The sequence below is a fragment of the Pleurodeles waltl genome, chromosome 1_2 (genome assembly GCF_031143425.1).
Source record: "Pleurodeles waltl isolate 20211129_DDA chromosome 1_2, aPleWal1.hap1.20221129, whole genome shotgun sequence".
In the NCBI taxonomy this organism is placed as follows: domain Eukaryota; kingdom Metazoa; phylum Chordata; class Amphibia; order Caudata; family Salamandridae; genus Pleurodeles; species Pleurodeles waltl.
In genome coordinates this window covers 957131045-957153541 of record NC_090437.1, presented here as the reverse complement: position 1 = coordinate 957153541, position 22497 = coordinate 957131045, and the positions used below count along the sequence as shown (strand labels likewise).

Genomic DNA, 22497 nt, shown 5'->3' with positions numbered 1-22497 from the left:
TAAAATACCTGCCTCCTTAGAACCTGTACATTAGCTGCTTGCCTGTTGCTAACTTGGTGGCTTTCCAAGACTAAGAAAGTTCTGATGCAGTGATTTAGCTCCAATAGAGTAAGGTCAATTAACATGATTGGGGCTGGGAAGGCAGACACTGCCTGGGAACATATCAATACATTACTTGAACAGTGGATGGCAGTGCCGTACATGAAAGAACAATGATAGAACTAATAGTAGTAATAAAAATAAATGTAGACTTTTGTCTATAAATCTGAATAAATACAACAATGTATACAATATTAAAATAATGTATACAATATTAAAATTATGTAGACACCAACATTTCAAATACCTATGCAAGGATAACCTTTAAAAATCTTTCACAGCACAAGTTACATCTAAAAACTCAAATTTTAAGGGTAGGAAGATTGCCTCCCTCGGATTCAAAATTTTATATTTTAAAAAAAGATCGGTTTAAAAATCAAACTTCTATCCTACGAAAATGAAGGCAGTCTAGTAATAAATTAACATAATTATTGAACCGGAAACCACATGTACAATTATCATCCCTATCAAAGAAAGTATAACATTTCCCATAATTTAAAAAACCAAAAGTTCAAAGCCATTCAAAATTTCAGTAACAGCAGGCGTAGGCGGGGATTAGGTAACAAGGATATATCGGGGTCCATCTGCTGTTTCTGCCAAGATTCCAAAATATAACCTGCTGAGGGTTTCATCAATTATCTCTTACAAGCTTCATTCAAATCCCTCTTCGAGGATTGGCGAGGCTCTAGGACCTTCAAATTTGCAATTTTCAGTTTTGTTGCTATATTTCCTAATCTATTCCTAACCCCTCCTGCCAATTTTACATCACCAATTGCTACTTCTTTGGCACAAAAGGATGAAGCACAGAGTAGATTTGCACGCTAAACAATTCCAGGGCTGTAGATCAATTTCACATCTTATGGCCAGGCTTAATAAAGTTTGTTTAGAAAACAAAAGTCTAATGGCAGGGTTCATCGCACCCTTACAAAACCCCAACACGTTTTTCAGACATTTACCCTCACATTTATCCAACTTCAGTTCAGAGCTAAGACATAATACTTCAGGGATCATTGTGTAGGGACCATAAAGTTGTAAGCTGTGAGTACTGGTGTCAGGGAGAGCCCTCTGAAAACGTTTCTACATTTATCTAGCCCTCCAATTGTAGACAATACCGGAGCATCCCCAATTTCTCTGTGGAGGAACCAATTTAATTTAGCATTAAACATAATCCCTAGCTACTTGTACGAGGTTACTACTGGCAAAGATTTATACCCCAGTAACCACTCATAAGGTTTCGATTTCTTGTCAAATTTTAATATTTTTGACTTATCCATTTTGAATGTAGAGTCATTCACTACACAGTACTTGCTAAAAGATTTCCAGGTTTCTTTGAAGACCCACCTGAGTCAAATCAACAATGGGAGAACGATCTGCATATCAAAGTAACATTCAAGTTTGATACTTCCTCACTCCTGGTACACTGAACCACAATTAATATTCATTTTGTTAGTTTTCCAAAATTCAGCAGAGACTGAGGCTGTATACTGTCTTCAGAGCAAGTGCTCTAAAGAACCCTGCTGCACTTACCAAAAACCTTCCCTTCTAATTAATTCAGTGTCACTTTAATCTGGGTGCAAAACAACATCCTCAGCTGGCAATTGGCAGAAATTTTAAATGAAAAAACAAGTACCAATAAAAGTTGATGGTAACTCTGCATTGACGCTGAGACTCTCAGAGATGCACCTATGCCCACTAGGTCACAGCACTAAATTTGGTAAAGTGGCATAAGTTTCACATTTCTCTTATACAAAACAGTATTTTTGCTATTGGGACTTTTTTTTTTTTTTTTTTTTTTAAACTTGAAGGTATGCTAATATTGGCATACCCGGATGGCCAATCATGACTGAATCATTGAATATATTTTTCCACCACTATGTTGTAAAGTGGCAAGATGTGATGCTTAAACAAGGTTAGGGCTTTTTACCATGAAAGGAAACTCCTTCAGCATGTCTGCAGTAATAGTAATGATTTAAATAATAACAAACAAGTTACTTACATTCGATAAAGCCTTATCTGGTAGAGACTATGTAGCTGCAGATTCCATACCTTATCTGACCCAGGCGTCAGATTGGATCCATATATTCTTGAGCAGTACCTGTTGTTCGGCTCAGCTGGATGTGACATACACGGTGCCTATATCGGCGCCATCCCAGCATGCTGACATCAGTTACTTTTCGCGACACTTCCCGATGGAGTGAAGCAAGATGGTCCTCAGTCAGCCAGTCGTAGGTGGGTGGAATGTGTGGGGGGTTTGTAAGTAGAGTGAGGTGGGGCAGGGGAGTTTCCAGAAAGGGAATGGAGTAGCCCCTTTAGATGTTTTGTACAATACACTTGTCCGATATTATGGACTGCCAGTGAGAAAGAGGATGGCACATCCTGCCTCTACCCCACACCCTCCAGGTGCCCGTACTGGTATAAAGGTGAACTACAAGGGTTTAGAGGCTGCCAGGAGGGTGGAGGACTGGCCCAGTCTCTAGATGGTGTTTTCACATCCACCAACATTAAAAGTCTGGGAAGCCTGCTGGCCTTGGTGGCTAGGTAGGAAAGGATGCAGCTGGTAGCCCCTACCACAGCCACAGAAGGGTCTAAAGGCTGACTAGGGTCGGTAGGGGCCATGGAGAGGCCGAACGTCCTGGCTATAGATCTCTCTGCTTTTTTGCAAAAGGGCAGAACCATCAAAGGGCATGTTCATGAGGGAAAACCAGACATCCCCTGAAAATCCAGTGGTTCGCAATCAGGGGTGGCGTCTGAGATGCAATCACTCGGTCTAGTGAGTCAGTCGTGTCCAGCCCACATCTGATAGTGAACTTTGTTGCATCTCGCCCGTCTGATATGGCTTGGGTGAGTATGGCTCGGCCCTCCTCCGAGACCTGGGGTGAGTGTGGGTGTGTGTCAAAAAGGCACACTGTGTTCACTGACCGCAGCGCTATGCTGGCAGAAGAGAAAATCCTGCCTTTTGGATTGCATATCCAGTGGAGTGGTAGGAACGTGCTGGGGTTCATCCTAGAGGTTGAGGCTTGGACCATCAAGCTCTTAAGGGGTGGGGTGCTGGGTGATGAAACTGGAGTCTTCAGGGGCAGGGTGATGGCAGTTGGCAATCGTCTGATGCACAGGAACCCCTGTGCAGGGCTTGGAGCAGGCCCCCGAGTAGGACATCACAGATGGCTTTGTTAAAGGAGAGGAGAGGTTTGGAAGCAGCTGAAGCACCTCCGTCAAGATGTTCATCTTGACTGTCAGCGAGGGCAACTGTAGGTCCGGGACCTCAGGTGCCCTCTGCACCACCATTGCAAAGGAGGCTACCTCCTCTGTAGTCATGGTAGGAAGAGTCCAAGCCAGTGTCCAGTGAGGGGTTCAACCCAATGGCATCCACCAGTCCCACATACCAGTTGTCCTCTGGTTCATCTAGGGGGTGATGGAATGAGTAACATCCCCAGCCCCTGTCCAATTGACTCCCTCTCCAGTCCTATGGAAAAAAAAGGCACTGGCTCCAAGTCAGAGGCTATGGCACTGGCTGGCACTGAAGTCGATAACTGCGGAGTCCGTATCAGAGTTGGGAGGTACAATGGGTCCAGCGGTGCTACAAGGCTTCAGTGGCACCAAGAACTACAGCACTGGGTTCCATGGAAGGTAGCAGTCTTGTGGGTGTATTCGCTCTAGTTCCAACACCAGATCAATGGTGCCTGACTGGTGCCGGGGGCAAACCTGCCATTGGGAATACAGTAGGGGACCCATGGTACCTGAAGGCACTAAAGACGCGTCAGGCAACCCAAATATGAGGGGCATGGCCTCAAAACTCCTCGAGTAGGGCAGGGGCCACTCCAGGTCCAGGAAAAACTGGGAGGCATGGAGCAGACCCAGGCACCGGTTCCACGGAGGAACGAGGCTTTGAGTGTTATAGTTCCCGCACCTAGCCCGGTGACTTGGATGGGCATACGGAAGTTGAACAATGCTTCTACTTCTTGCACTAGTGGGACCTACCCAGCGATTTGAACTGTGAAACCGATCGTCAGAAGGGACTCTGAGAGCGGTCCTGGGCGTTACGCGTGAACAGTATCTAGAGAGTTGCAGTGTAGTCAGATGTTGGACAGCGAGAAGTTTCAGGAAACGTTCACTTAATGCCTTCGGGTTCATAGCGTGGCAGTCTTTGCAGACGCTGGAGATGAAGTCCTGCTCCAAGAACCATAAACAAACCAAATGTGGGTCTGTCATAGACATCTCTCAGTAACAGGTGCGACAGAGTTTAAAACGCTTACACAACATCAAAAAAGCTCAGTCTGAAAGTGACTGGGGCTTGCTCTTCCAGACCTGTGCTGTTGTGGGACAAAAAAACAAAAACAAAAAGCTTTCAGTGCACTGGGGAGGCACTCATATTGGAACCATGTCACAGCCAGGGCAGACAACAATGAAGTGGAGCCGAATGATGCCATCTAGCAGCTTGCAGGGGTACTGCTAAAGAATTTCCGGATCCAGTCTGATTGGGATAATTCTGTGGTAAAAAAATCTGCTGCTAAAAGTCTCTATCAGATAGTAAGTGTAGTGTATACTGTGACCATTCGGCACAAAGAATAAATATTTATATGCAACTCAATAGCACTCATTTTATTGCCCACTGACTGATGACCCTGCCAAGTTTCAAACCTGCATCTTACTGGTGTTTAGAAGGGTTCTCAATTCACACAGGTGAATCACCACATTAAATCGTTAGTTACACTAGGCCATATTAAGATGTCACAACAAAATGTAACGAGCTGTTTTCCTGTTACACCTTGCTATCCAGTCTGGTGTATCTTCATCTTCTTCTGGTGGAGTAAAAGCCAGCAGCTGAGTAATAAGTTCACTGTCCGATCCGGTTGACAATCCCACTCCATGGCGCATTAACTAGAAAGAGGGAGACAAACATGTAGTTTATAATCATAAACCGGGATGGCAATTCTTAAGGAGCACAGTGAAATTAGACTGTTCTGCTTGCAGGGTTGTCTCTCTCACCTATTGCCCTCCTGGCCCTTAGACGGTGCCCTTGGTCTGAACAAGTCAGTCCCAAGAGATAACACTTATGGGTTTCGTTAGAGAGGCAGTGAAATATCACAACAATTACACTCTTATGAACCATATCAACTATGGCTGCTGCCTTTACATAAGTTACTACAACACAGTTGGTGCCTGTGAACAATTCAGGGATTGGAAAATTTGTCCTGGCAGTTATGAATACATGATACGTTCGTAGTATCCCATTATAATTTGCGCGGTGGCTTCAGGCGTCAAGATGGCGGTCACACTCAGAGTGCTCTGGACCCCTCCATCATCTGCCTGATTTGGTTGCCTTCCTGAGCCCTGTCTCGTGCTCTCAACCACCCCCGGAGATGCCGGGATTGAGACTCTCCAAGACGCAGTGAGCGTTGTTGCGCTGGCGCCTTCTGAGCTGCTTAAGGAGGAGCCGACTTCTGCCGCGGCCGGTACCCGCCAGGAGTGGTGAAGGCCCCGCTGCGGTGCTCCCTTCGGACGGAGCGGTGCCTGGGAAGAGATCGGGTGAGACCCATCTGGCGCGCCACCTGGGTCGTGCAGAGGTCTCACGCCTGGAGGGAACGGGGCCCCCGGTGACGGGGGGTGTGAACTTCTGGGGCAGGCCTGGAGCTGGGGTATTCAGCCCTCCGTCCTTGGGCCTGGCCGGCGAGAATCTCGAGCTATGGCAGAGGACGGCCCCTGAGGTTGGGGGGGGGGAGGGGGGGAGGCCCTGGATTCCGGACTGGGGGCGTGGCCCACTCTGTGGAGCTTGCCAGTGGCCGGGCCCGACGGATGATGTGGAGACCGGCGCGAGGAGCGGACGGTGGCGGCCCCCTCCTGTGAAGGGGAGCGACCGACGACCGCAAGCTGGGGGGCTGCCCGACCTCTGGATGCCGGAGTGGGCCGGCGGCCGAACCCTGGGAGCAGAGGAGCAACGGGCCCTATACGCGGAGGTGCAGTGCAACAACTTGTGAGGCTGGGTGACGAGGGGGGTGCGCTGGCGGGTCGCCCTGGCCCTGATTCCCAGCTGAATAGACTCGCCTGCATGGGTCCGCCTCTGGGGGCCCGGCCCGGGACCCCGTGGGCCCCTTGAGGATTGAGCTAAACGCTGGTGGCCTGACTTGAGAGGCGGGCACTGTGGACCGGGAGAGCAACCAGAATAGCGGTAAACTTCAGACGGGTGGGAGGGGGCTGCCCCCCCAGTCCGTGACCGGATGACACCGAGGGGCGCACACTGAGTGGTCGGGCCTGTTCTCCTGGCCACAACTGGGGCTGTGACCCCAATCCAGAGGTGGGTGGACGACGTGAGCCCTATCGGGGTTGTGTCCCGGTCCCTGAGTGGGGTGCGACAACCCCCTCCTGCTAGAAGATATGATAAGGAGGGGTGCATCAATCCGCTTGCTCTGATCCTACACGCCGACCGGAGAACCCAGCACTCGTGGACTTAACTCTGGGGGCCGACCCATGGCCCAGTGGTGCTCGGGACAGGGATTGAGGCCGCGGAGGGTTCGATGACTGGCAAGAAGGGGAGACTCCCGGCCGCACCCTCTCTCCCCCCCTGCGATTGACTCCACGGCTCCTTCCTCGGACCGAGAAAGACAACAGCACCCTGACGGGTAGTGGGTGAAAGGCGCTGAGGTCCCATTGGACGACCCGTTGGCCGCGGAGGGCCCCCGGAGAATCATGGGGAAAGACAAAGCAGCCAAACAGTCATCTACGTCCCAACAAAAGATTGACCAATTCACTACGCAGGCAGCCTCCCGGGGTTACGGGAACGGTCCCGCCAGTGACCCCACCCCGAAGGGGTCAGCGCTATCCTCCAAGCCATTCAGGCATCGCAACTAGCCGTGGAGACCAAGATTGGGGGAAGTAAAAGAAGATGTGGGCCTCATACGACAAGATCTCAGGAATGCAGTGGGTCATATCACAGCAGTGGAACATGTGTCTCGCAAACTGAGGATGATCTGGCTGATCTCAGGACCAGGGTGGCCCAACTACAAACACGTAACGGAGAATTACACTGTTGCGCAGAAGATGCAGATAATCGCTCCAGGCGCAATAATGTGCGATTCATCGGTTTTCCGGAGGGCGTGGAGGAAGGGAAGACCCTTGACTTCCTGGAGTGATGGATTAAGTCCTGGATGCCGGATCAAGCTCTCTCGCCCTGGTTCACAATTGAGCGAGCGCATAAGGCCCTGGCCCCGCGGCCACCCCCAAGCGGGCCTAGAAGACCTGTGATTGCACGCTTCCTCAGCTTTAGGGACCGAGATAACATCCTCAAGGAAGCTAGAAAAAGCACGGACCTCTGCTGGGACAATCACAAAATTCTAATATTTTCTGACTACACCCGCGAAGTCCAAGCCCGGTGTCGTTCATATGAACAAGTGAAGCAAAAACTCCGGGCAATGCAGCTATCTTACATGCTTCTCTTTCCAGCCCGGCTCAAGGTTATTATGGCTGACAAAGCATATTTCTTTGACTCACCTGAAGAGGCCTGGGACTGGTTAACAGAGGAGGGCGTTGGGCGTCGGAGGGTCCCGCCTGACTTGGACGGAGCCACCGCTGGGGGTGCGGCTGAGTCCCGGCCTGAGCGTGTAGAGGCCGCAAGCGCACCAGGTCCCACAGAGGGAGGAAAAGAGACACCTGCGGCCCACCTGGAGGTGACTGTGGCCACGGATCCGTGCCGCGGGCAGGGGGAGCACACGGGGGCGCACTCGCGGGAACAATCGCTGGACAGTAATAGACTAAGTCAGTCCCCGGTGCTTGGTCAATAATAACGAGAACAAGAAACTGGAGCTGAGCAATCTCCTGGTGAGTCACCAGTTGTTGCGGATTCGGACAGGCGCTGACCGCGACACATCCGAGTGCGTCATTTATTGCAGTGATCACCTATCACCACACAAGACTCTGCTTCTTTAGGGCAATTGCATATGATCCGCAAGAATGGAGGGGTCCATCACCTTACCTTAAGTCACGGCCCATCTGGCCGCATCACCATGTTTGGGCAGTTGGGCGACAGATGCTTCCTGGGTAGAAGTATGGGGTGGGGGGGGGGGGGGGGGAGTGAGTTTAGTTATGGGACTTAGTAGCACTGTTTTGATAAGTTTCCTTTTTTCCCCAGCACCTTTTTTGTGTTTATTTCCTTACTGTCTGGCTGGGACGGCCACCACGGAGCCCTTTGATGGACTCCCAATGTTGTACCACACAGTCGCAATGGACCCGGACACAGATTCTTTCATGGAATGTGAATGGGCACCTAGACAAAATCAAGAGGTCTGCTGTATTTAGCACTCTCCACAGGTACGCACCACTTGTAGTCTTACTGCAAGAAACCCTCCTACTTGGCACCAGCTGCCCCATGCTGGCACGTGGGGGATATGACAGGGTCTTCCATGCAGGCTTTTCACGGGGATCGAGGGGGGTGGCCATTCTCCTCCATCACTCGTTACTAATGGTTCTTACTGCTACGAGATCTGACCCACACGGGAGATTTGTGGTGGTGACCGGATCCCTTCACGGATCACCATTTAATCTAGTCTGCGTTTACGCCCCGCCGACCGGGTTCGATGCCCTCTTATGGGTACTCCGGCGGAGGGTGGCGGACCTCTCCCAGGGACCCACTCTAGTGGGAGGGGATTTTAATTCGGTCCTGGATCCAAGCTTAGACGTCTTGGGGACGATATTCACCTCTAGATCTGGAAGAGCCTTGAACCTGACGGGGTGGGCGGAGAGCCTGGGTCTTTGTGAGGTATGGAGAAGTTGGCACCCGAGAACGCGACAATACACACACCTCAGCAGTTCACAAATCCCACGTGAGAATAGACCTTGTGTTCATGCCAGCGCAGGATATTCCCAAGGTCGCGGGCGGAGATACTGTCCCAGGGGTCTCAGACCACTCGCCAATACGGATCAGACTGGGCGGCTCCGACCCGACCCGGCGTCCACCGTGGCGCCTAAACGCATGGCATCTACAAGAGGATGGGTACACCCGGGAGATTAGAGAACACCTCACCCAGTATTTCAAAATTAATGTGGGTTCGGTACAATCGCCGGGAATGGTCTGGGCGGCATGTAAGGCCACCCCTCTGGGGTCACGCCAAGCATCTCGTTCACGAACGGGCACGGGACGCGCAGGCGACGGTACTGGAGGCTAAGGCGCTTCGCCTTGAGCGGCGCATGGCGGGAGACACAGCTGCTTCTGCCTTGAGGCAACTCACTGCAATGAGAGAAGAGATTAAACACTTGGTTTTAGAGTCTGCGAAACAAACCTGGAGAGCGACTGCGGCCCAGAATTACGGCTGAGGCAACAAAAACTGTAAACGCCTGCATTGACTTGCTACGCGACCCCTTGCAACTACAGTCATCTCGGAAATCACTGGCGAGGATGGTGAACTTGTTACTTCACCAGACGACATTGCCCAAAGCTTCGCGTCTTATTATGTGCGGTTATATGCGAGACGCCCCAGACCCCTCGCTGAAAGAGACCCCGCTTTTGCATGACATTTTGTGCCCTAAGATCTAGCATGCAGCCAGGGATAGCCTGGACGCAGAGGTGACCCTAACAGAGATTGCTGGGGCAATAACGAATCTGTCGTCCGGAAAACCCCCCAACCCAGATGGGTTTCCGGCTGAACTCTATCACAAATGCAGAGATATCTTTAGCCCCCCACCTCCTTAATATGTACGAAGAGGCAGAGAAAAGGGGCTGCTTTCCCCCCCCAAGATCTACCAAGCCACTATTGTAGTAATCCCCAAGACCCAGCCCCCATCACGCAACTGCTCAGCATACAGACCCATCTCCCTCCTGAACACTGAAATCAAGGTGTTGTCGACCATACTGGCCACCAGATTAAGGTGAGTCTCGCTCCCCACCTTGGTGCACCCAGATCAGTGCCGTTTTATACCTACACGCAGTACCAGACACTGCATCAGACGACTACATGTTGCATTGGCACATCGCAAGATCCTGTCGCGGTCACCCCTGGCCCTCCTTCTCCTCGACTTCGAGAAGGCATTCGACACGGTGGACTGGTCCTATTTGGATCAAGTCCTCCAGAATAACGGGATTGGGCCCACATTTCGTAGCCCTGTGAAACTGCTCTACTCTAACCCAACTGCCCGTGTCCGGGTGAACGGTGTGGCCTCGGACCCGTTCCCCATATGCTGCGGCACACGTCAGGGATGCCCACTATCCCCTTTGTTGTTTGTGATTGAACCCTTAGCAAAATTATTAAGAGAGGACCCCCTGATAGAGGGCTGGGCATAGCCGACAGGCCCGGAGGATCGAGTGGCATTGTATGCAGACGATGTTCTTATCTACCTCTCCAACCCAGCTGTAAGCGGTCCACGGATCTTACAAATCTTAGACCTCTTCTCCCAGGCTTCCGGCCTGACCTTAAACCCCGGCAAGTCCCTCCTGGTCCCTCTACACCCCTCTAGAGAGTGTATTGACTGGCAGCAGAACATTCCAATCAGACGCAACAATTTTAAGTATTTGGGCATGCACATAGCCCTACTGCCGGAACTAGCATGGGAATTAAATGTTTCGCCACTAACCAAGAAAATAAAAGTAGACCTCCAAAGATGGGGGAAATTACCTCTAAACTTGCTGGGTAGAATAGCACTCTACAAAATTATGATACTCCCTAGATTCATATACCTTCTGCAAAACTTCCCACACCTGATCACCCGGAAATGGTTTATGACAATGGATACTGTAGGAAGTTGGCTCTGTATGTGCTATTTCAAAGTAAGGAATAGCATGCACAGAGTCCAAGGGTTCCCCTTAGAGGTAAGATAGTGGCAAAAAGAGATAATTCTACTGCTGTATTTTGTGGTAGTGTGGTCGAGCAGTAGGCTTATCAAAGGAGTAGTGTTAAGCATTTGTTGTACATATACACAGGCAATAAATGAGGAACACACACTCAGAGACAAATCCAGGCCAATAGGTTTGGTTATAGAAAAATATATTTTCTTAGTTTATTTTAAGAACCACAGGTTCAAATTCTACATGTAATATCTCATTTGAAAGGTACTGCAGGTAAGTACTTTAGGAACTTTGAATAATCACAATAGCATATATACTTTTTACATAAAACACATTTAGCTGTTTTAAAAGTGGACACAGTGCAATTTTCAACAGTTCCTGGGGGAGGTAAAGTAATGTTAGTTCTTGCAGGTAAGTAAACCTCCTACGGGGTTCAAATTGGGGTCCAAGGTAGCCCACCGTTGGGGGTTCAGAGCAACCCCAAAGACACCACACCAGCAGCTCAGGGCCAGTCAGGTGCAGAGTTCAAAGTGGTGCCCAAAACGCATAGGCTTCAATGGAGAAGGGGGTGCCCCGGTTCCAGTCTGCCAGCAGGTAAGTACCCGCGCCTTAGGAGGGCAGACTAGGGGGGTTTTGTAGGGCACCAGGGGGGACACAAGTCCACACAGAAAGTACACCCTCAGCAGCGCGGGGGCGGCCGGGTGCAGTGTGCAAACAAGTGTAGGGTTCGCAATAGGATTCAATGGGAGACCAAGGGGTCTCTCCAGCGGTGCAGGCAGGCAAGGGGGGGGGCTCCTCGGGGTAGCCACCACCTGGGCAAGGGAGAGGGCCTCCCTCCTGGGGGTCACTCCTGCACTGAAGTTCCGATCCTTCAGGTGCTGGGGGCTGCGGGTGCAGGGTCTTTTCCAGCCGTCGGGATTTTAGAGTCAGGCAGTCTCGGTCAGGGGGAGCCTCGGGATTCCCTCTGCAGGCGTCGCTGTGGGGGCTCAGGGGGGACAACTTTGGTTACTCACAGTCTCGGAGTCGCCGGAGGGTCCTCCCTGAGGTGTTGTTTCTCCACCAGTCGAGTCGGGGTCGCCGGGTGCAGTGTTGCAAGTCTCACGCTTCTTGCAGGGATTGCAGGGGTCTTTAAATCTGCTCCTCTGGATACAAAGTTGCAGTCTTTGTTGAACAGGGCCGCTGTTCTCTGGAGTTTCTTGGTCTCTTGGAAGCAGGGCAGTCCTCTGAGGATTCAGAGGTCGCTGGTCCTGGGGAAAGCGTCGCTGGAGCAGTTTTCTTTGGAAGGCAGGAGACAGGCCGGTAGGACTGGGGCCAAAGCAGTTGGTGTCTTCTTTCTTCTTCTGCAGGGGTTTTTCAGCTCAGCAGTCCTCTTCTTCTGTAAGTTGCAGGAATCTAAATTCTTAGGTTCAGGGAAGCCCTTAAATACTAAATTTAAGGGCGTGTTTAGGTCTGGGGGGTTAGTAGCCAATGGCTACTAGCCCCGAGGGTGGGTACACCCTCTTTGTGCCTCCTCCCAAGGGGAGGGGGGGCACATTCCTATCCCTACTGGGGGAATCCTCCATCTGCAAGATGGAGGATTTCTAAAAGTTAGAGTCACTTCAGCTCAGGACACCTTAGGGGCTGTCCTGACTGGCCAGTGACTCCTCCTTGTTATTCTCATTATCTCCTCCGGCCTGGCCACAAAAAGTGGGGCCGTGGCCGGAGGGGGCGGGCAACTCCACTAGCTGGAGTGCCCTGCGGTGCTGGAACAAAGGGGGTAAGCCTTTGAGGCTCACCGCCAGGTGTTACAGCTCCTGCCTGGGGAAGGTGATAGCATCTCCACCCAGTGCAGGCTTTGTTACAGGCCACAGAGTGACAAAGGCACTCTCCCCATGTGGCCAGCAACATGTCTCGAGTGTGGCAGGCTGCTAGAACCAGTCAGCCTACACGGGTAGTTGGATAAGGTTTCAGGGGGCACCTCTAAGGTGCCCTCTGGGGTGTATTTTACAATAAAATGTACACTGGCATCAGTGTGCATTTATTGTGCTGAGAAGTTTGATACCAAACTTCCCAGCTTTCAGTGTAGCCATTATGGTGCTGTGGAGTCCGTGTTTGACAGACTCCCAGACCATATACTCTTATGGCTACCCTGCACTTACAATGTCTAAGGTTTGGCTTAGACACGGTAGGGGCACAGTGCTCATGCACTGGTGCCCTCACCTATGGTATAGTGCACCCTGCCTTAGGGCTGTAAGGCCTACTAGAGGGGTGACTTATCTATACTGCATAGGCAGTGTGAGGTTGGCATGGCACCTTGAGGGGAGTGCCATGTCGACTTACTCGTTTTGTTCTCACCAGCACACACAAGCTGGCAAACAGTGTGTCTGTGCTGGGTGAGGGGTCCCCAGGGTGGCATAAGATATGCTGCAGCCCCGAGAGACCTTCCCTGGCATCAAAGCCCTTGGTACCAGGGGTACCAGTTACAAGGGACTTACCTGGATGCCAGGGTGTGCCAATTGTGGAATCAAAAGTACAGGTTAGGGAAAGAACACTGGTGCTGGGGCCTGGTTAGCAGGCCTCAGCACACTTTCAATTCAAAACATAGCATCAGCAAAGGCAAAAAGTCAGGGGCTAACCATGCCAAGGAGGCATTTCCTTACAGATACGTTGGCACGGCAATTTTTATGGCAGGGTTCACGCCCTAAAGTAGCTTTTACTTGTCAGAGAGACACCTGCGTTGGAGGATTAGAGATGTCCAATATTTACCTCTACCACCTCGCAATGCACTTATTAGTAATTAATGATTGGTTGGGAGGAGGCTGGGCGGACCCTGCATACAGACTCGAGTTGCAGATGCTGGGCTGGACAGGGGTTTTTGATGCGCTATATGGCAGCCCTATCCCAAGGGACACCCCAGAAGTTACCAGAGTGGTTCTACTGGGCTGGCGTGCTGTCCAGAGGGCGACCGGCTGGTGGGGCCGTCTCACACGGCAAACCCCCCTGTGTCCGGGGAGGCAGCTGTTGGAGGTCTCAACATTGGAGGGATATGGGATATTATTGGGATATCTACCCTTGGAGACGTTTGGGGTTGGACACACATGCGGTCCTTCGGGGAGATCCAGGCGGCCTACTCACTACACCAAACCCAATTCCACCAGTATCTACAGCTCAGGCACGCACTGCTGGTACACGTTCGACCGGGAACTAGCCTCCCGGAATGTAGCCCCATGGAAGCAAAGATCTTGTTGGGAGGCCTGGGTGGGAAGGGAATCTCCCAAATTTACCACTCTTTAATAACTAACACTACCCCCTCTCTTGATGGTTTGCGTAGGAAATGGGAGGTGTGGTTGGGCCCCATGGAGGAGGAGGACTGGAGGGACGCATTGATCGCCCCAGGACCCTGAACATATCATGGAGAAGTGTGGCACAATGGTTAGAGCGGCAGACCCTGAAGCAGAGATCTGGCTCAAGACCAGGGTTCAAGTCCCGCTTCGGCAGGTCTTGGGCTCAATTCCCTCGGACCGGATAATTCTCGCCTCGGTGCCTAATCTAATTAATGGGTCCCACTCTGCAACTTTGGGCAATAGCTTGCTTAATCTCCACAACGGCCCCAACAGCGCTTGGATGCCTGGCTTCACCCTGGGGGTGCCCAGGAGTGGGCACCTCACAGGGAAAAGCCAGGAGGGGTTCCATAGCGGTATGAGTACAGCGCCTTGAGACCCTAATGGGTGAGTAGTGCGCTATACAAGTGCAAATTTACATTTTTACATTTACATCCAAATTTCAAGTGCTCCAGGCCCTTTATCTGCATATGGCTTACCTTACCCCGGAGAGACTTTTTAAAGCAGGCCTCAGATCATGCCCCGACTGCCCCCGCTGTTCCTCACCCAACGCTGACTTTTTCCACATGGTATGGGCGTGTCCAGTCATAGCAACTTACTGGACGACAGTCATAGGGGAGGTGTCAAGGGTCCTGCAATCGAAGTTGGAAGTGGCTCCTTTGCCGCTCCTTTTAGGGGCTATGGGGGAGACGGGGCTGAGAAAAGCAGACCGTACCTTCTTCGGTGTGGCCTGCCTGGTGGCCAAAAGAGACATTATGGTGGAATGGAAAACCAAAGCAGCACCCGCAATTGCCAAATGGAGAGGGGGGCGAGGACTGGTGCGCGCAATGTGAAAAAACAATATATGAAGCCAGGGGATGCTTAAACAAATACGGCAAGATTTGGGGCAGGTGGGGAGATGTGTAGAATGGGTAGCATATATCAGAAGGCGGGGCCTTCATGGGTGCATATATATATATATATATATATATATATATATATATATATATATATATATATATATATATATATATATATGTATGTACATGGACTTGGCAATTCGTGGCAGCTGTGGGCCGTTCAGATCACCCGTCGCAGGCACCCAGGACCCACTTGACATGATACCAATGTTATACATAAGCTGGTTGTTGCTATATTGGCCGGCCCCAGGTGGTGACAATGCACATGTACTCATTGATTGTGGAAGCCCTTGGGGTAAATGTTACGTTACAGCTGTCCCCAGGCACGTTTCTATGTCTTATTATTTATTTTGTGTCCATTATTTTGTACCCCTTGTTCTAAGTATTTTCTTTATCTTGTGCAAAATCAATAGAAACCTTTATCAACAAAAAAAAAAAAAGAAATTTGCTCGGTGCCAAGACCGGTATGAGGTTTTAACTAATTTCAGCAGAATTTTGTTTTATGAAAGTAAATGTGAAACTGAAGTTTCAAGTGGTAAACGTTTTTAATGACAGACCTTGCTACAGGTGCAAGACTAGAGCTTCTTTCCGAAATGCGTTTTGCTAAGTAATACAAAAGAGATTGGAAGAGGATCATCTCCACTCAAACAAATAAAGGAAGGAAAAACCATGCCTAGAATAACAGCAAACATACAAGGATCGATGTTAGATAGGAGGTGAACTTTCCAATGTCTTCGAGAGGTCCATAAATGTAAGCAGTCTCGAAAAACAAGCCCAATAAAAGTACAGAAAGATAATTAGACGATATGCATGTGGCCCATTTAGTTATTATGAGCAGCGCTGTACTTAGCGTTTGGGCAACATATCTCGGCAAACTGAAGTTAATACTTTCATGTAAGAATTAATTCTGTCACTTTTTGCCTTAAACTGAAAGAAGATTGTTCAGAGGTTAGACAGACCCCATGTCGTTTCAGAAAAGATAAGAATGTTCCCAAACAAATATTATCCTCAGCTGTTTTCGTGTCTGGAAAAGAAACACGTCTGCAAAGATAACATTTAAGTATTTCAAATTTTCACTGAACGGAAGAGCCTGGGACATGCTCAAAGAGAAAGCGAATGCTGCCAATTAAAAGAAAAAACACAACTTGCTGACCATGGTATTGCTACCTTTACTCTTTTTAAATACTTTATTAAATATTAGTAACCATTCCTTAACATTTATATATTAACACAAGCACTATAGTGACAGGCAGGTATACGGGTTGCTTGGATAATCACACATTCCAAAAAGTAAATATAATCTGTATATATGGCAGGAGGTCACGGGATTTAGAATATTCCCTATTTGAAGATGCACCCAAGGAGAAGGCTCACACCCTAGAATCTCCATGAGTCCCCATCTCTCTCTCTCTTTCTCTCTTCATCCACACCAAAACCATTTTCCAAGGGCCTAGATGTTGGTGAATTTGCAAGGACACCTATTTTAACATATCACTTTAAGATACCATGCACCTGTCCATAGTCTGACGCCACCTCACAAAGCTAGGTCTTAATGCGTTTCCCACTTGCGTGCAATGTCTCTTTTAGCCATCATTGAGTTGTGTTGAGTACCCCATGATGGTAAACTAAGGTGTGAATTGGAAAGTAACTCCAAGTATCGTCGAAAGCTCATCACCCTCCTCCTTCCAGATGCCCGAATTCCGCAGCAGAAAGATATCGTCCTCTTACCTACACTTCCTACACACACCGTCGCAGTGCAGTCTGCTCTTCTACTCTTGTATAGGAGATTATAATTTGTCACAACTACAGAAGGTCAAACCAACAGACAAATATGCAACATAGACATATCGTACTCAGATGAAACCAGACATTTACTTCTCTTCAAACTCCTTGAGATACAGCAGTCTGCTCAGTGCCCATTTGTTTCACATCAGTTTGCATGCAACTTCTCTTCACATACTGTGTTCAGATATGGATTTCCATTCAATGGGTTATGGGAGGCCAACTATATAGCTACATTACAACATTTACAATTCTGTGCTAGCGTTGTTTACTTTCACTTCTATATCTACGCTTGCGGTAAGCGAATAGTTATCCGTGTGGGCATCATCTGCCCATGTGAGGAATGTTCTGAGTGGGCCGCATATATCGCTAGACCTGGAGAGCGGGGTTGCAGCATGGTATTTGTTTCCATCTTGATCTCTGTAGTCCATAGGGTACTCTGAAGATCTCCTTTCCCTTGTACATGATGAAACTGGAACCAGTGGGGACTGTTTGGGTCTCACTCTTAATAGTTCTTTTCCAGGGGATGTGGATATCAAATCAGTGTTCTGGAACCCGGCTGAAGCAGTTACCTTTCAAAAGTATCTTCTACAGAACACACACACACACACACACTTGAAGGGGGTGTTTCTAAATTCAAGTAGTGAAAATGTTGCCTCAAAACTGGAGCACCCTAAACATAAGCACAATAAGAGTGAATAATTTGCACCTGCTTATCAGACGTCTAGGTTACCACTATGGGAGAAAAGGGCACGCCCTACCCAGAAGATCTCCTATACATAACAAAGGAAGCCCCCTTCTCACCTCCCAACACCCACCACCAACCAAATGGCAGTGCTCAGGAAGGAAAGTTCCACCGACCCTTGCTAACTACAGGTCACAGCATTTCTAAAGCAGCTGTTTCTCCATCCTCCCACACTTCAGTGCCTGAGGCTACACACATCTACTTTGGAATGTGAGAAATAAGCCATTTCTGCATGGGAAAGCAGTAGCATAACCTTAATGTTGTGGTATTTTTTTACAAGGGGCATCCAAAATGGATCACTCTGGTCTCTCCAACCATATACTCTTAATAGCTAAGGACTTCTGCTACTAATCTCCACAGATACAGAACCCAAGTGCCACACACAAGGGGATTACACCACATGGTCTAGACATTACATTCAAACAAAACTTTACTTGAGTGGGGACTGTAAACACTTAGACTGGAAAAAGTTTAGTATTATGAACCAGGAGAATGATACAATGCCACCACTGTTAATGAATATGTCCAAGAACTCAGCTGTTAATCTCATTTTGACTTGAATGTGCACTTGGTGTGTCACTCACGACCTCAGCCAGGCACTGGATCTCATGTTCAGTTACAATGCCTAGGCCTCAGTATGTACGCTGGGCCGAATGTCAGGATAACATCTGACCTACAACTGGGGTCACTCAGGGCACAGTTGCACCTCTGCACAAGCATGCAGGGACAGTCATATCAGCAAATAGGGTAAGCACAAAACTCATAGGTTATCACAGCTTTTAGGGACCAAGTCTAGCTGAATCAACACTAACAAAAAGTCTAATCTTATAAGTTTTAAATTGTGCTCAGTTTTATAAATAGCATAATGGCCAGACTGAAAAACACCACAGCATCCCCATCATAAAGTGTAGCTTAACTCAGAATGCCTTTGTCAAACAGGTCAGCTCCACCAAACATTGAGCAAATCATTTCTATTTCCATGGCAACAGGGCCATCACATGTAGCCACTCATGCACTTATGTTTCACCTCACCATCTAGCACTAAGCACATGTAGCAAAGCCCATGAAAGATATTTAGCTGTGCCAGTATGAATCTCATCAGATTGCCGTCTCTCTGGATTACAGTTAGTATGCCTCTCTGAACCCCAGCCAATTACCAGGTCTAAGTGCCTTTCCACACTTCATTGTTTATAAGTGTCCCAGTGTATCTGAGGAATTAATAATTAGTATTTTGTACATCTATGAACTTGCATTCTACCTCTGGAGTAGTTAGTACTGTATTTTTAGTAGTAGAAAAGGTCATGCATATCACGGCCAGTACTTCGATATTTCATCAGGGAATCTCTAAACTCTAAGACTCAGTAAACTCAAATCCTCTTCATAGCAGCACAACCATGTCCCTGGTGGTCCCACAGGCCTCAAGCAGCTTTGAGATCCCAACTGGACTCTATTTTTAGAATCCCTTCTGATTCCTGAGGTCCACCAGGACATCATCGGTGGCAGAGGGGAGTTTCATCATCTAATAAGCAGCCCAACCAAGTCCTACTTGTCTGGCAGGGCTATGCCCCAAAAATTTAAAAAAAAAAAAAAAAAAAAACAGAACAATTGTGGTACCCAGAAATATTTTTCTTGTAATAGGTATAAACGTTGGGGGAGCCTAGCCATCATATGTAATAGAACTATCCTTCTAAAAAAGGCACAGTGGAAGCATTCTCCAGTGCACTGTATCATCTCTGAATTACTCCAATGCCTCAATTTCTCCCCCCCAAAAATCTACTTTCTCGATACCCTAAATGCCTCCCTTTTTTGTTATATGGAAGGGGCAATTGACATATGGCGAGAAAGTTCATCACAGGACTGGATTGACTGTTAATTTGTCGGTGTTCAGGATCTACTTACCAAATATTTTGAAGTTGAAAATAAGCCTACCTAATGAAAGCTTAGGTTCGGTCAGATCGAGGAGTATGCAATCCACATTTAGGGAGATTTTATTTTCCCATATATTATTCCAGTTAAAGCCTCTATTTAAAGGATCCGGTCTTACCCTGCAGAGAAGCATTTCCACAGCATAGGCTAGTAGAAAGTGAATAGGAGTCATCTCTATCTCTTATCACTTCACAGGCTCAGTGTATGAGAGAAAACACAGCCTCTCACCTTTACTCGAACCAGCTTGTCTGTATATAGCAGTTTTACCCAAAATAAAATGGATGAATCAAAAAACATTTTAGCAAACACACTGAATATACACCACACGCTGTAGACGTAGTTAGGCTTCATTTATCCCAAGAGATGGGCCCCAAGAAAGCAAAATGTCTCATCCATCTGTACCTATTTAGCAGTAGGGCCAAATTACAACCTAGCAGAGTGGAACCCCATAGGGTGGTAGTAAATGTCACCGCACTGTACCTTTACACTGAGCCTAGAGATACTAAAACCGAGCTAGACAGGATGCGCAGGTGAGGCACTGGAGGGGAGGACACCGTTTGGCCCAGAGACTTTCCAGGAAAGAGGTTCTTGGAGGCAGCAAGACCACCGCACCAGTGCACAAACGTATCTGCTCCCGCCTCGGTCTGTGGTCCCAGGGTGGCTGTAAAGAAATGGCTCCCTGTTGCAGTTACCCCCCACTTTTTGCCTGATACTGATGCTGACTTGATTGAGAAGTGTGCTGGGACCCTGCTAACCAGGCCCCAGCACCAGTGTTCCTTCACCTAAAATGTACCATTGTATCCACAATTGGCACACCCTGGCATTCAGATAAGTCCCTTGTAACTGGTACTTCTAGTACCAAGGGCCCTGATGCCAAGGAAGGTCTCTAAGGGCTGCAGCATGTCTTATGCCACCCTAGAGACCCCTCACTCAGCACAGACACACTGCTTACAAGCCTGTGTGTGCTAGTGAGAACAAAATGAGTAAGTCGGCATGGCACTCCCCTCAGGGTGCCATGCCAGCCTCTCACTGCCTATGCAGTATAGGTAAGACACCCCTCTAGCAGGCCTTACAGCCCTAAGGCAGGGTGCACTATACCATAGGTGAGGGTACCAGTGCATGAGCACTGTGCCCCTACAGTGTCTAAACAAAACCTTAGACATTGTAAGTGCAGGGTAGCCATAAGAGTATATGGTCTGGGAGTCTGTTTTACACGAACTCCACAGCACCATAATGGCTACACTGAAAACTGGGACGTTTGGTATCAAACTTCTCAGCACAATAAATGCACACTGATGCCAGTGTACATTTTATTGTAAAATACACCACAGAGGGCACCTTAGAGGTGCCCCCTGAAACTTAACCGACTGTCTGTGTAGGCTGACTAGTTCCAGCAGCCTGCCACACCAGAGACATGTTGCTGGCCCCATGGGGAGAGTGCCTTTGTCACTCTGAGGCCAGTAACAAAGCCTGCACTGGGTGGAGATGCTAACACCTCCCCCAGGCAGGAGCTGTAACACCTGGCGGTGAGCCTCAAAGGCTCACCCCTTTGTCACAGCCCAGCAGGGCACTCCAGCTTAGTGGAGTTGCCCGCCCCCTCCGGCCACGGCCCCCACTTTTGGCGGCAAGGCTGGAGGGAACAAAGAAAGCAACAAGGAGGAGTCACTGGCCAGTCAGGACAGCCCCTAAGGTGTCCTGAGCTGAGGTGACTCTGACTTTTAGAAATCCTCCATCTTGCAGATGGAGGATTCCCCCAATAGGGTTAGGATTGTGACCCTCTCCCCTTGGGAGGGGGCACAAAGAGGGTGTACCCACCCTCAGGGCTAGTAGCCATTGGCTACTAACCCCCCAGACCTAAACACGCCCTTAAATTTAGTATTTAAGGGCTACCCTGAACCCTAGAAAATTAGATTCCTGCAACTACAAGAAGAAGGACTGCCCAGCTGAAAACCCCTGCAGCGGAAGACCAGAAGACGACAACTGCCTTGGCTCCAGAAACTCACCGGCCTGTCTCCTGCCTTCCAAAGATCCTGCTCCAGCGACGCCTTCCAAAGGGACCAGCGACCTCGACATCCTCTGAGGACTGCCCCTGCTTCGAAAAGACAAGAAACTCCCGAGGACAGCGGACCTGCTCCAAGAAAGGCTGCGACTCTGTTTCCAGCAGCTTTAAAGAACCCTGCAAGCTCCCCGCAAGAAGCGTGAGACTTGCAACACTGCACCCGGCGACCCCGACTCGGCTGGTGGAGATCCAACACCTCAGGAGGGACCCCAGGACTACTCTGATACTGTGAGTACCAAAACCTGTCCCCCCTGAGCCCCCACAGCGCCGCCTGCAGAGGGAATCCCGAGGCTTCCCCTGACCGCGACTCTTTGAACCTAAAGTCCCGACGCCTGGGAGAGACCCTGCACCCGCAGCCCCCAGGACCTGAAGGACAGGACTTTCACTGGAGAAGTGACCCCCAGGAGTCCCTCTCCCTTGCCCAAGTGGAGGTTTCCCCGAGGAATCCCCCCCTTGCCTGCCTGCAGCGCTGAAGAGATCCCGAGATCTCTCATAGACTAACATTGCGAACCCGACGCTTGTTTCTACACTGCACCCGGCCGCCCCCGCGCCGCTGAGGGTGAAATTTCTGTGTGGACCTGTGTCCCCCCCGGTGCCCTACAAAACCCCCCTGGTCTGCCCTCCGAAGACGCGGGTACTTACCTGCAAGCAGACCGGAACCGGGGCACCCCCTTCTCTCCATTCTAGCCTATGTGTTTTGGGCACCACTTTGAACTCTGCACCTGACCGGCCCTGAGCTGCTGGTGTGGTGACTTTGGGGTTGCTCTGAACCCCCAACGGTGGGCTACCTTGGACCAAGAACTAAGCCCTGTAAGTGTCTTACTTACCTGGTTAACCTAACAAATACTTACCTCCCCTAGGAACTGTGAAAATTGCACTAAGTGTCCACTTTTAAAACA

General features: G+C 49.4%; 1 protein-coding gene across 1 annotated transcript in view; it reads right to left on the bottom strand.

Annotated features, from left to right (window-relative positions):
• PPAT (phosphoribosyl pyrophosphate amidotransferase) overlaps positions 1–22497 on the bottom strand; it is a 172770-nt gene that overhangs the window by 79183 nt on the left and 71090 nt on the right. The window contains exon 4 of the mRNA XM_069200814.1: positions 4865–4977. Coding sequence (XP_069056915.1) covers positions 4865–4977 — 113 coding nt within the window. The remainder of the gene's footprint in view (positions 1–4864; positions 4978–22497) is intronic.